The sequence below is a fragment of the Protopterus annectens genome, chromosome 2.part0 (genome assembly GCF_019279795.1).
Source record: "Protopterus annectens isolate FY-2018-M chromosome 2.part0, PAN1.0, whole genome shotgun sequence".
Taxonomy (NCBI): Eukaryota; Metazoa; Chordata; order Ceratodontiformes; family Protopteridae; genus Protopterus; species Protopterus annectens.
In genome coordinates, this window is record NC_056728.1 from 762,353,226 (window position 1) to 762,367,129 (window position 13,904).

Here is a 13,904-nt window from a genome sequence, read left to right on the forward strand (position 1 = left end):
CTTTCTAATTCATGATAAGCAATACCTTTTGTTTGGAGTTCTTTCTCTGAAGGTATTTTCTTACAGATTTAAACGTCTTAGCAGGATAAGAAGAAAGGACATTTAAGGGTCACAGTCTAGTAGCCTTTTTAAAAATGGCAAAAGTCCCAAGATTATCTTATGTTTAAGAGCTTAAACAAAATAAGCACGAAGTGTAGTAATATTTAGTTACTACAATTTGTCTACCTTAAGAACATGTGTGTTTAGGGGAACATATATAATCTTACATCATCTGTCCAGAAGAATATTTTCATCATTTAATATAGATATATTTTTTTTGCTGAAAATTCGAACGCAAGTGCAAAGGAGCCACAACAGAGCAAAATTTCTCTATTACAAATTAGAGACAAGAGACGTTGAAAAAGCAAGATGTGAAGAAAAGCATGGCAAACTTGACTATAACCAGGGAGTCAAACCACTTGCGTCATCACTGAAAAAAATCTTACCAAGAAAGAGGATAAGCCCAAATTAACTGACTTAAAATTACAGTGACACTCCCTGACAAATATTTGCATTTGATGGGAATTACATGGCTGATATCCACAGATTTGAACTCACAATCTTACCAATGATTTTCTTTAGAGATTCCAGTTCCTCTTGTTGCTTGTGGTAGGAGCTCTGCTGAAGTTTTGCCTGCAGAAGTTCTGCTTCTTCAGACTTCATCTCCCATTGCTGCTTAAGTTGACGATACCTAAAAAAAATATTAAAATTACATATGCAAAGACTGATAAGGAAGGCTCGTAGTCTGACAAACTGTAGCAGTTATTGTCTATACATTTTGGCCCTAGTCTCCTTTCATGCATCATAGACTCTCCTGAAACCTAGTGCAGACAAACATTCATTCATTCACTCTGACAAATCAGTACAATTTTCCATGAACGTTTTAGTGCTAGTTACTGCATCTGACCAAAGCATGTATATATAAACGAGTGCCACAGGCTCATGCACTAATGTACTATTTCCATTATTTTCTATTAGCTTGATGCTGCTTTAACTGCGAGCTCTCTAAAAATATGCAGCTATTCAGGAGAAGCTTTAACAGTGTCTTGCATATTCTTACTACAGGGACTAATCTAGGACAGGACCCACAATAACAAACAATGACAGAGTCCATTCTCCACCAATTACAGCTCAGCACTTTTTCCTTTGAAGTTTCCAGGCTCAGGGAAGTGTGCATCTTGTGTCTGTGCACTCCTCGTTATGCACTGACTACATTAAGTGTGCCTAGTAAAGTTATCAGTTTAGGCAAAACTTATTTGCTAACTAGTAATTATGCTGCTAGGATGCTAGCAAAGAAATAAACTGATAAAGATGACCCTTGCAGCTGTTCAGCACAAGGGAAAAAAATTTAGGCTTCGGCTTTAGTATAATTTAGAAGAAAAAAAAATCAAATGTACTCATATGTGTTTAAAATAAATGAGACACTGCCAGAAATTATAAAAGGCTGGAAAAAAAACAGAAGCCTTAAGCAGCTGGTCAGATTAGCTGATAAAGTGCAGAAATCAGAAGTTAAAATGAAGGCAATACTGTGAACACAATGCTTCTCAAAAGGAATTGTTTAAAAAAAAGGTTGGAAGACGAAGCACAAAGAGAAAACCTGAGATTTCCTGCAATGTCAGAGAACCTAGAAGGAATAAACTGCACCGACTGTTTTATGAAAGTAAAAGTAAGCAACTGGACTGGTGTTCCATAGCAGATGCACATTTCATCTTAGCCAAAAGGACGAGAAGCAATGGATTTGTTAATTGGTGGTACATCGTGTTTATGCTCCAAAACTGTGAGTGAAAAAGCAGAAACCTAAACTAGTGAAGATGCAACCATACCAGGAGAAAGAGATGCTTTTGACAAAACCGTGGCAGGAAAAGATAACATCTGCGTGTTTGCAGAAAATGATTATACATTCTACATTAGGCAGAAGAGAAGCAAGTTTAACCCACCAAGCAGGGTATGTTGAGAGGCAAGTATTAGATTCAGTTTGCTACATCTAGCTGTCTTCAGAATATTTTTCCTGGGGGAATTAACATTCTTTGGGTGCAGAACTGGTTAAGAAAAAATTAAAACAAACTGGCCAATAAAAAGTGACCTAGAAAGCTGAAGAGGACTCTGCTTCTCAATCTTTTGACAATAATGACCATACAAAGACTTTGCCAATGAAACCTTTTCCATTGTTCCAAAGGAAAATCCTTGAATGACAGAAAGAAGCACATGACCCAAGTAGAGGAATCGGCAGCATCCTAGATTTCAACCAGAGACCAGTGTTGGAAAGTCGAGACAATCAGGAAGATCAGCATCAATGTGAAATTAAGCGATTAAATGAGAGAACTGCAAAGCATCATTCCCACTACAATTAATTTAGCCAGTGAAAGTACAGTTGTGTAAAATCTTGCCATAACAGTAAATGTCCTTCTCTTCACTGTTACAGTATTTGCTACCTCCCTCCAGCCCAACTCGGTTAATTTGGATGTTTTCTTCTGGATGTGCATGGACACCTTTTGTCCAATGACGATTGTTCTCTTTTGGGGCAATTCAGTCCTGGGTAGTTGTGCCCATACATCCCTTTTATGCCCTATGTTCTTTGTAGGGAGTATAAATGCAATGTGCAGCACAAACAAGATTCTTCAGGCTCATCTATACTGCCCGAGCAATAGGCAGCCCAGGGTGGGGCATCCCTTTTTTAAGGAGTGCTGCAACAGTGAAGAGAAGGACATCTACTGTTATGGTAAGATTTTACACAAATGTACTTTATAAGGGAAACAAATATTCCTTCAGCCACTTGTTAAGTTTGCTAGCTGCCTCCAGAAGAGGAGGCATTAGAGGCAGGGTCCATGGTGAGGATTGCGTCGGGCTCCTCAGGAGTGGGTACCAGTGTTGTCTTGGTCAGTCTGGAGCAATGAGAATCATCTTTGGTCTGTCTGCTCTGGTTTTTAATAGAACTTTGGGCAGCAGAGGAAGAGGTGGGAAGGCATAAACTGTCATTGATGTCCAACTGAAAGAGAGAGCATCCACTCTCCAGGCCTTTGGATGAAAAATCCTTGAGCAGAAATTCGTCAATTGGTGATTTTTGTGGGAGGCAAAGAGATCTATATCTGGCCTTCCCCATGCTTGAATTATCTCTGTAAAAACTTGAGGATGCAACTTCCATTCGTGTGGATCTGTCATATTTCCGCTTAGGTTGTCTGCCAGCGTGTTTTCCTTGCCTGGCAAGTACTGTGCTTGTAGTTCGATTTGTAAGTCCAGGGCCATGTTCCAAAGTGACATGGCCAGTCTGCATAGGGGGTATGAATGGGTTCCTCCCTGTTTGTTTATGTACCACATTACTGTGGTGTTGTCCGTCCTTATCAATAGTTGACCTGGTTGCAGAAGGTCTTTGAAAGCTATAATAGCATTTATTACTGCTAGCATTTCCTTTTGATTGATGTGAAGGTGCTTTTCTTTTTGGGACCATTTGCCCTGAATGCACCGATCTGTCATGTGCGCCCTCCAGGCGTAGTCCGAGGCGTCTGTTGTGATGACTTGATTTGCTAGAGGCTTGCTGAATGGGAGACCTGTGTTTGTTTGGCATGCTTGAGCCCACCACAGAAATTCTTTTTGAAGGCATGGAATTAGTGGTATTATTGTTTCCAAACTGTGGCTCCTCATATGCAGATTTGCACATGGGATTAGTAAGATGCAAGATGCCATGAATCCCAGAGCCTGCAGGATTTTCCTTGCAGTCAGCCTGGTGCAATTTGCTAGTGTTTTGAAGTATTGAGTTAGGTAACCCTGCTTCTCTGGCGTGAGGTAGGCCCATCTGGGTGTTTGTGTCCAAGTTGGCACCCAGGAAAATTATTTTCCGAGAGGGTATTAGCCTTGATTTCTTTTTGTTGACTTTGTATCCCAGAGAATTCAACAACATTATTACATAAGCCAGATGTTTCAGAAGAATGTGCTTGCTGTCTGCTTGGATCAGGCAGTCATCCAAATAGGGGTATATTTGTATCCCTTGAAGTCTGCAGTAGGCAATTACTGATGCCAGGCATTTCGTGAATACTCTGGGCACAGTAGATAAGCCAAAGGGCAATGCAGAGAATTGATAATGGGTTGAACCTGCAAGAAATCTGAGGTACCTTCTGCAATTTTGTCTGATTGGGACATGCAGGTATGCCTCCTTGAGGTCCAATGTTACCAGCCAAGACTCCTTGCCCAGCATGGGAAGAAGCTGCTGTAGAGTGAGCATATTGAATTTTGGTACGAGTAGAAATGTGTTTAGTATGGATAGGTCCAAAATAGGTCTCCAATCTTTTCCATTCCTTGGTACCAGGAATAGTCTGGAATAAAAACCTTGACCTTGTTCGTGCGTAGGTACCTCTTGAATAGCTTTCATGTCTATGAGATCTAAAATTTGTCTTTGTGCCTCTGCCTTTGTGTGGCAGGTTTGGCACGCCTCTCATTTTTGGAAGGGTGTGAAAATGGAATCTGTAGCCTCTGTTTATAATGTCCAGGATCCATATGTCTTTTGTGACAATATGCCAATTTTTTTAAAATAATGCCAGTTTTCCGCCTAAGGGTGCTGCCATTTGAGTCTTGCTTGGCATGCAAAGGGGAAAGTCATTGGGCTTGCTTTCTGAATGGTTGCGAGTTATCCTCACCACCTCTTTGTGTAGGAGCTTGCCATTGTCTGCCTCTAAACGATCCTTGGGATTGCCCCCTGCCCCTCGGGCGCCTGTATCTACCTCTTTGGGGTCTGTCCATGGCTGGAAAGGACCAATTTTTGGAAGGCCAATTTCTACTGAAACGTGGGGGTTGTACCTGTAGAAAATCTTTCACTGTTTGCATTGATTTAGCCTTTTCCCCCATTTTCCTTAATACCTCCTCAGCATTAGCCCCAAATAATACATCCTTTTGTAGAGGGGCATCAAGTAATTTAGCTTTGACATGATCTGGTAAGGTTTGTTCCTTGAGCCAGGCATGTCTACGTATGACTGATCCTGTAACAGCAGCTCTACACGAGGCCTCTAGAGCATCAAAACCACATTGTAAGGTATGTTTACCCACTTGTTCTGCACTATGCATCAAATCCTGCAACTCCTTCAAGTCTGGTTGTTCAGGTTGTGACATTTTACTTCTCAATTGTGATAACAAAAACTGTTGGTACTTTAGCATATGGAACTGACAGTTTAATGCCCTCATGGTTAAGGTGGCCTAGGTATATACCTTTTTTCCCCACCTTTCTAAGGATCTGGAATCTCTCTCGGAAGGTAATGGATTTTTAGCAGTGGAGGCCTTAATTCCCTTGGGGCCCTGTGAGATGGTTTCTAGGTCAGCAGCATGGCTTTTGTATAGGAATTGATGTGAGTCAGGAACCCTGTAGAACCTGTCAGGCTTGACTGGGGCTGGAGGTAGAGAATCCGGGTTAAGGCAGGCCTCCGAGTACACATCATCTAGTATGTCCAAGACAGGAGGTATAGCTAGAGGCCTGTGCTGAGGAAGCAAGAGAAATTCCCTAAGCCTTTTCTTGGAATCTGAATAATCTTGGCCTTCCCAGTGGAAGTGTTCCCTTAAGGTATGCAAAGTTTCCCCAAATGAGTAATCCTCTGGGGGGGATACAGAGGGAATGGACTCCTCTGCATCAGAGTCCTCAAAAGGGGAGTAAGAATGTTCCCGTTCATCAGAGTGCTCTGATATAATGGAGCCCTGATCAGAGGAGGGGGATTCTTCCTCCACTCTGGGCCTTTTGTCCGGGGGGAGGTTGAGAACCCCTGATAAGAGTAATTAAATCCTCAGCCATTTTAAGCATCTGTACTTTAGGCATGGGGCCTGGAGATGGGCCCTGTGTAGCTTGTCTCTTAGCATGCATGGCTGCTATAGACTTAGTGAAAGCCTTGATGGAAAAAGAAGAGGAAGGTCTGAAGACACCTTGAGAGGAGGTAGACCTGTCCACATTTTGAGATTCACCGCCAAGAGTGGCTTCGGTATCTGTAGTCGGGGTGTGGGCCGAGGAGCCTCGACCTCGGGCACAGGAGACACCGCCAATGAAGTGTAGTCGGTAGTCAGGGGCTGCGTAGGCACCTCGCTGAGAACCGGACCACGTGTAGTCTGCTTTGGCGTGGTGTCGGTAGAGGCCGCGGACCTCGTGTGTCGGTCCTTATCTTTGTGCTTTTTAGACAAAACTGGAGTCGGAGTATCAGACGACATGATATAGTTAAATGTTTTGCCAAAATAATGCTGGGCGAACTCCGCCCGATGCTTAATGGTGCGTTTGTTGAATGTAGCACAAAAGCGACAGACTGAGACGTCGTGGTCTGGGCCTAAACAAGGAATACAGAGGGAATGGAAATCCTTATGAGATATTTGCTTCCCACATGAAATACAATTATTAACTTTGTCTGACATCGGTCTGAGGCAAGGAAAGTTCCCCCAACAGGGTACTTAGCTTTCAAGAAGACTTCGGTTGCAAAAGTTTCGTAATTTCAGGAGCTGGCCGACTGGCACTTGCGAACTGCTTCTGCTTCGGGCACCGCGCGGCAAGAAAGACTGAAGAAAATGGCGTTGGCAGGGTTCTTTTATACCCCTGTCGCACTGACGTCAGGGAAGAAGCGACGACAACCGACGCCGGACCTAGACTTTGGAATTCGGCCGACCGAGGACCTGCCTGACGGCAGGAGAACCCATCTGTTATGACTGCAGCTGTATGCACGATGAACATCTAGGGGTGGATCTGCGATGCATGGATCCCTGTCCTTGCCTAGACACCATTTGGAAAATCTCTCCCATTTAGCTAAGTAAGATTTCCTTGTAGTAGGTTTCCCGGCCTCCCTCAAGACTGAAAGCAAGTCCTCTGAGTAGTGGTGCCTGAAGGGAATTAGAAGTTCATCACCCACAGTGTCAGTGCCAACATCTGCAAGTGCGGGCGAATGAGAGCTCCCTTCTGTTGTGTTAAAAGTTCCACCTTGTGGGGTAACTTGTGGTGATTGCCCTTGGCTAGATTGAGAAGTAGGGGGAACCAGTGCTGCCTTGGCCAGTAGGGGGTCACCAGCAAGATTTTTGGTTTGTCTCTCCTGATTTTCAGGAGGATTTTTGAATTAATGGGAAGAGTGGAAAGGCAAAGAAACCTCCCCTTCCAAGAAATGCTGAATGTGTTTACTCTTCAAGTTAGTGGGGAGTGGGTTTTTGAGCAGAAAGTCTGCAGTTGTCTGTTCTGGGGGAGGCAAACAAATCTACTTGAAGCATTCCCCACCGGTGGCCAATATCTAGAAATACATTCCTGTCCAGCATCCGTTCATGATTTGGAGAGGCTGTCCTGCTGAGAAGGTCTACTTGTTTGTTGTCCTGTGAGGGGATGTAGGATAGCTGAAGGGACAATTTGTGTTGTGAGGCTAGGTCCAAGATTAGTAAGGTTAGTCAGCAGAGGTGGTATGCTTTTGTCCCTCCCAGCTTATTGAGGTACAACATAATTGTGGTGCTGTCCTTTATTATTTGGAGAACACCTGGCTGTAAGAGGGGAAGGAAGGCTATCAGTGCCAGAAGGACTGCTGTCATTTCCCTCAGGTTGATATGTTTGTTCTTTATGGAAGGGCGTCACTTTGCTTGAACCCTGTAGTTTGACACTGTGGCTCCCCATCCTAGGTCTGATGCATCTGTATGCATGAACTGGTTTGGGGTGGGTAACTGCAGTGGAAGGCGCAGGTTCAGCTGAATTTGTTGAATCCACCATTTTAGCTCTAACTGTAGGGCAGGGCAGAGTGATTTCCGGCTCTAAAGGATACTGGTGTTGTGATCATACATTTTTTAGATACCACTGCAGCTTTCACATGTGCATTCTGGCTAGTGGTAGCTGCCATTAAGCCCAGGGTTCATAAGAATTGCGTTGCAGTTATCTGTCGGTCTGCAGAAGGGTTTTAAAGTGGGAGAACAAGGAGCTGACTGTGTCCTGGGGAAGAAAGGCTTTCATTATGTCTGTCCTTATCCTGCAACCCAGAAATGTTTTGTCTTGTTCTGGGATCAAGGAAGATTTTGCAAAGTTGAGGGTGAACACCAGTCTTTGAAGTAGGTAAATGGTGAAACTTCAGATGGATTAGCAGTGTTTCCTTGCAATCTGCTAGGATCAGGATGTCGTCCAAGTAGGGATAAATCTGAATCCCTTGTGTTCTGCAATATGCCGAGGCAGGTGCTAGGCATTTTATGCACTCTTGGAGAAGTAAACAAACTGAAGAGCAATGCAGTAAATTGGAAGTGAGATGAGGTTCCAGAAAAGCACAAGAATTTCCTGTGGGAAGGTTGAATGGGTATGTGCAGATAAGGCTTCTTTCAGGTCGAGTGTAGCCATGAAAGCCTGGGCTGGTAGAAGAGGGAGTAAATTTTGTAGGGACAACATTCTGAAGGTGGGAACCTTTAAGAATAGGTTTAAAAAGGAAAGGTCTAAAATGGGTCTCCATGGTCCATCTTTTTTGGAGAACAGAAACAGTCTTGAATAGAAGCCTTTCCCTTCCTGTCCAGCAGGGGCAGGTTCTATTGTACCCAGGTTCAGAAGGTCTTGGAGAATCTATGGGAAGAGGTGTTTCATTTCCTGGGGCTAAGGGGACGCTCCTTAAGGGTGGCCTTTCTTTCCAAGAGATTGAAGTATCCTTTTTGAATTATAGCCAGAACCCAATTGTCTGTGGTGATGGTTTTACAAAAGGGGAGGCAGTGGGAGAGGCAGGCAGAAAGGGGGAGGTGGACAAGGCAGTCACACATTGTTGGGGCCTCCTCTGTCTTGAAAGGGCTGTCTAGTGGGAGGCTGTGAGACAGCTGGCCTGGAAGGGGTTTATCTTCTGGCCCCTCTTCTGTGTTTGGAAGAGGTAGGTCCAGCTAAGGCTGGGTTTCTTCTGACAAAGGTGGCTTTGGCAGGGTAATTCCTGTAATATTTGGGAATAGGAGATACCAGAAGATGCTTGATGTCTTGCAATTCCTTACTCTTTTCTTGCAGATTTTTGAAAAAGGTCTGATTGACTGTTCTCCAAACAAAGTTAGGGTCCAGAGGGGCATCTAATATTTTAGATTAAATCCTCTGGTAAGTAAGTGTTGCAGATGTAGCCAAGAATATCTTCGACGTACAGTGGCAGAGGCTGCAGATCGTGCAGAGGCATCTGCAGCATCATAACTACATCTAATGGAGTGTCTGGCTACCTGGGCAGCCAGAGATGGTTTGGAGATGTCAGATTTAGTGGGGCAGTCTGGAGTAGCAGCCAGCAGAGTAGAGGCTTGAGAGAAAGTCCAAAGCATATTTGGTCATATGGATTTGATAGCTGATGGCTCTAAAGGCCAGTGTGGAAGAGGTGTAAACCTTCTTTCCAATTCCATCCATGGTTTTGCTGTCCTTGTCTGTAGGTTAAGACAGAGGCAGACGGAATCTGTCTGGATTGTTTATCAGGGGATATAGCAATCACAGCAAGGTCTGGCAGGTGAGGTTTGACTAGAAATTTCTGGCCATCAGGCACTTTGGAGAAGCGGTCTGGCCTCTTAAGGGCAGGTGGCTTTGAATCTGGTCTCTTAGATGTGGAGGAAAAGGCATCTAAATAAGCAGGGATGACAGAAGGAATGGCAGAAGGGAATGGAGATTCCACTTGCAACAGTTCAAAATACCTTTTTTGAGTTAGACATTTCAGGTGCCCCATTTGAAGTATTCCTTCATTTTGGTTATGGTCTCTCCAAAGGTGATATCCTCTGAAGGAGAGTCCCCTTCAACGAATTCTTCATCTGGGGAATAATACTCTTGAGGAGAGGCTATTTGGGAGGTATAAGATATTGATTCATCAGAAGATGAATAATAAGTCTCTTGCTCTTCTTCCCTGTCTTGTGAAGCAGGTGGTGGAAGAGGGGACAAAAGCAGGCCTATGGCTGAGGAGAGGGAGAGTAGATGGAGAAGAGGCTGAGGGCTTAAGGGCCATGAAGGCCTGCATCAAAGATGAGGTGAAGGACAGCCAATCTGGTAGGCCTTCAGCGGGATAGCTAAAATGTTTGGTTTTCAGTTTCTTTTTAACTGGGATAGTCTTAAGAGTAGGCTTGGAATCGGATGCCTGGCTAAGGGTAGCAGTGTCTGGAGGAGGGATTCCGGTTGGAGGCCCGGCTGTGTCTGGTTTCCACTCGACTTAGATGGTAGCCGATGTCTGGGTAAACTCCACGGACGTGCTTGGCGGCAACTGCAAAGTGGTTTTCTTGAAGGTCGAAGTAGACATATCTGTTGGACGTCCCTCAACTCTTAAATCAGTAGTTGGTGGGACGTTCGAAAGCAGAGAGGCAGTGGAAGTGAGCCTAGGAATCTTGGCCTTCTCCCACAGAGGTTCAGTCAGGGCTTCCAAAACGGGATCTATCCTTAGCGTTATTTTTTTTAAACTGCTGTTTTTTTAGGTATAGATTAAGTGCAGCCAGACGGCTGCGTAGGGTCTTAAAAATGAAGAATTGGTAGATAGAGCAAGCAGTGTGATCATGCTCTTAGCCTAGGCAAAAAATGCAGCGGTCGTGTGGATCTTTATGGGGTATCTGGCGTCCGCATTGGCATTTGCACTTTTTTGCTGCCATCGGCTAAAGTTTACTACAATAAACCAAGCTTTAGCTAGAGGTCAAAGAAAAAACACCACAGGGTACTTAGCTTTCAGACGTCTCGTGATGAAGGAGCAAAGCTCACAATGTGACAGTCATCTGCCGCTGAAAAGTTCTGAGGTCTGTGCGTGCAGATGTCACATTTAAGGTCCCTGGTTTATGGTCCTATGTGTGACGTCCCACACAGCTACAACAACCAAGCTGAAGCTTTTGCATAGTAACCGACATTCGGGTCGCCGGAGGCAGGATATCCCACACCAAGAATATTACAACATAGGAACAGAAGGACATGCAATTAATCTTGAGAGTTCTGAGCACTCACAGAAATGCAAAACTCCTTAGTACAGTGGCAAGCAGTTCAGTGAAACAAAAGGGTGAAATTGGGCAGGACAGTATATCAAAGTCTTTGGAATTTATAAACTTTGTAGGTCACACTTATGCTCCTTGCACAAGGTATATGGCATAAAGGTGACTTAGAGAGAGACATACCTCAGAACTGAAAAGCCCCAAGATGAACAAATTGCCCCTAGGAAAGTACAGTTTTGTACCTACCATAAATGTAGATGTTAGAGTGTCTTCACTTCTGCAATGCCAAATCTGCCATCAAATCAATGGGCACAGGGGCTCAAAAACAAGTTACAGCCCTCATGGAAATGAGAGCTATTCAAAAGATACCACCACAGGAGCAAGGACAAGGATTTTACTAAAGACTCTTTCTGATCCCCAGAAAGGACAAAGCCTGGAGGCCCATTCTGGATCTTTCTTCTCTAAATACTTACCTGGATGTTCCAAAATTCAAAATGTTGACACTGCAGCAGCTTCTTCCCATGCTGGGCAAGAAGGCTTGGCTCGTAACATTTGACCTCAAGGAGGCATACCTGCATGTCCCTATCAGACAAAATTGCAGAAGATACCTCAGGTTCTTAGCAGGTTCAATGCATTACCAATTCTCTGCACTGCCCTTTGGCTTATCTACTGCGCCCAGGGTCTTCACAAAATGCCTGGCACCAGTAATTGCATTTTGCAGACAAAAGGGGATTCAGATATACCCATACTTGGACGACTGCCTTATTCAAGCAGAAAGCAAGGACATTCTTTTAAAGCATGTGGCGTTTGTAAAATGCTTGCTAATTTGCCAAGGGTACACAGTAAATGAAAAGAAGTCAAAACTAGTGCCCTCACAAGAGATAATATTCCTGGATGCCAACTTAAATACAACGGCCCAGTTGGCTTATCTCACGCCAGACAAGCAAGGACAACTGACTCAATACTTTCAATTGATGGCAACAAAAACCCAACTCCCTGCAAGAAATATTCTGCAGGCCTTGGGGTTCATGGCATCTTGCATACTACTAATTCCATATGCCAGACTGCATATGAGGAAATTACAATGGTACCTAAAGAATGTTTGGTCTCAACACTGTCACAGTCTGGAAACAGTAATACCACTTATTCCCTGCCTACAACAGGAGTTTCGATGGTGGGCACAGGCATGTCACCTAAACAAGGGACAACCTTTCACTCAGCCCTCAGTCAGTCAGACACTGACAACAGATGCTTCAGATTACGCCTGGGGAGCACACGACAGGAAAATGTATTCAGGGCAAGTGGACTGCAGAACAAAGGCATCTCCACATCAATCAAAAAGAGATGCTGGCTGTACAAAATGCCCTAACAGCTTTCAAGGACCTTCTACATCCAGGACAACTACTACTAAAGACAGATAACACCACAGTGATGTGGTACATAAACAAGCAAGGGGGTACTCATTCATACCCCCTCTGCAGGCAAGCCATGACCTTGTGGAATGTAGCTCTAACCTTTCAAGTTCATGTGCAAGCACAATTCCTGCCAGGAGAGAAAAATACTCTGGCAGACGACTTAAGCAGAAATATCATGGATCCACATGAGTGGAAATTAAATCCACAAATATTCAGCATGATAACACAAAAATGGTGGAGCCCGGACATAGTTTGCTTCCCCAATGAATTGCCAACTACAGAAATACTGCACAAGGGCTTACCACACACAAGCATGGAAAGTGGATGCTCTCTCATTCAGCTGGAAACACCTACAAGTATATGCTTTCCCACCTCTGCCTCTCCTTTCAAAGGTACTCCTAAAAGCCAGATAAGAAAAGCTAAAAATGATCCTGATTGCCCCAGACTGGCCACGCCAGCACTGATACCCAATCTTAAAGAACTTGGCTCAGGACCCACCATGGATTTTACCTCAAGTTCCGCACCTTCTGACTCAGCAAAACAGTCAGATATTTCATAGCCAGCTCAAAACATTAAACCTGGCTGCATGGCAGATTACACCTCTCACTAAAGCTGTGCTGGATGCTATTTTGGAGGCCAGGAGGCCTAGCACCAGGAAATCCTACTCAGAAAAGTGGAAGAGATTCTGTGCCTGGAATCAGGCTCAAGGCCTTGACCCTCTTGTCCCCAACATTCCTCAGATACTACAATATTTGACTGAGATGCTGGACAAAGGTCTATCTTTTTCATCCATTAAAATCCACACCTCTGCCATCTCTGCTCATTACAACACAGATCCACCAATTTTCTCGCATCCCTTGCTTAAACAGTACCTCAGAGGGGCTAAAAACATAAGCCCGCCCCGTAGAGCCCCAACTCGGGACCTCAACTTTGTCTTGGAGAAACTAACTTTACCTCCTTTTGAACCAGAAAATTCAGCAGAATTAAAAAGTCTCATGGAAAACTGCTCTGCTCTTGGCAATAACTTCAGCACGAAGAGTTTCAGAGTTACAGGCACTAATGGCAGTGGAACCTTTCCTCATTTTTCATCAAGACAAAGTATCTTTAAGAACAAACCCTACTTTTATGCCAAAGGTGGTATCAAGTGTGGCCCTAAACCAAACTATTCATTTGCCAACATTTTATCCAAACCCCCAGAATAAAGGGGAGAGACTTCTGCATACTTTGGACATACATAGACAGCTACGCTACTATTTAGACAAAACAAAAGTCTTCAGAAAAACTGAGCAATTGTTTGTAGCATATGCTGTAGGATCACAGGGGAAACAAAACAGACCATTTCCAAATGTATAGGACACTGTATACGTTTCTGCTACACACAACATGGAAAAACTATACCTAGCAACATCAGGTCTCATTCCACCAGAGCTAAAGCCACTTCAACTGCCTACCTCAGAGGAGTACCTACCAAGGATATTTTGGAAGCAGCAACTTGGAGTTCAGTGCATACCTTTACCAAGCATTACCACCTGCCTCTTTACTTAAAATCCAGAGCTGGCTTTGCCACTGCATTGCTGCAGGGCCGCA

General features: G+C 44.1%; 1 protein-coding gene across 1 annotated transcript in view; it reads right to left on the reverse strand.

Annotated features, from left to right (window-relative positions):
- Window positions 1-13,904, reverse strand: part of SMC2 (structural maintenance of chromosomes 2) — a 1,579,182-nt gene that overhangs the window by 287,157 nt on the left and 1,278,121 nt on the right. The window contains exon 19 of the mRNA XM_044060351.1: window positions 606-730. Within this exon, the coding sequence (XP_043916286.1) occupies window positions 606-730 (125 nt within the window). The remainder of the gene's footprint in view (window positions 1-605; window positions 731-13,904) is intronic.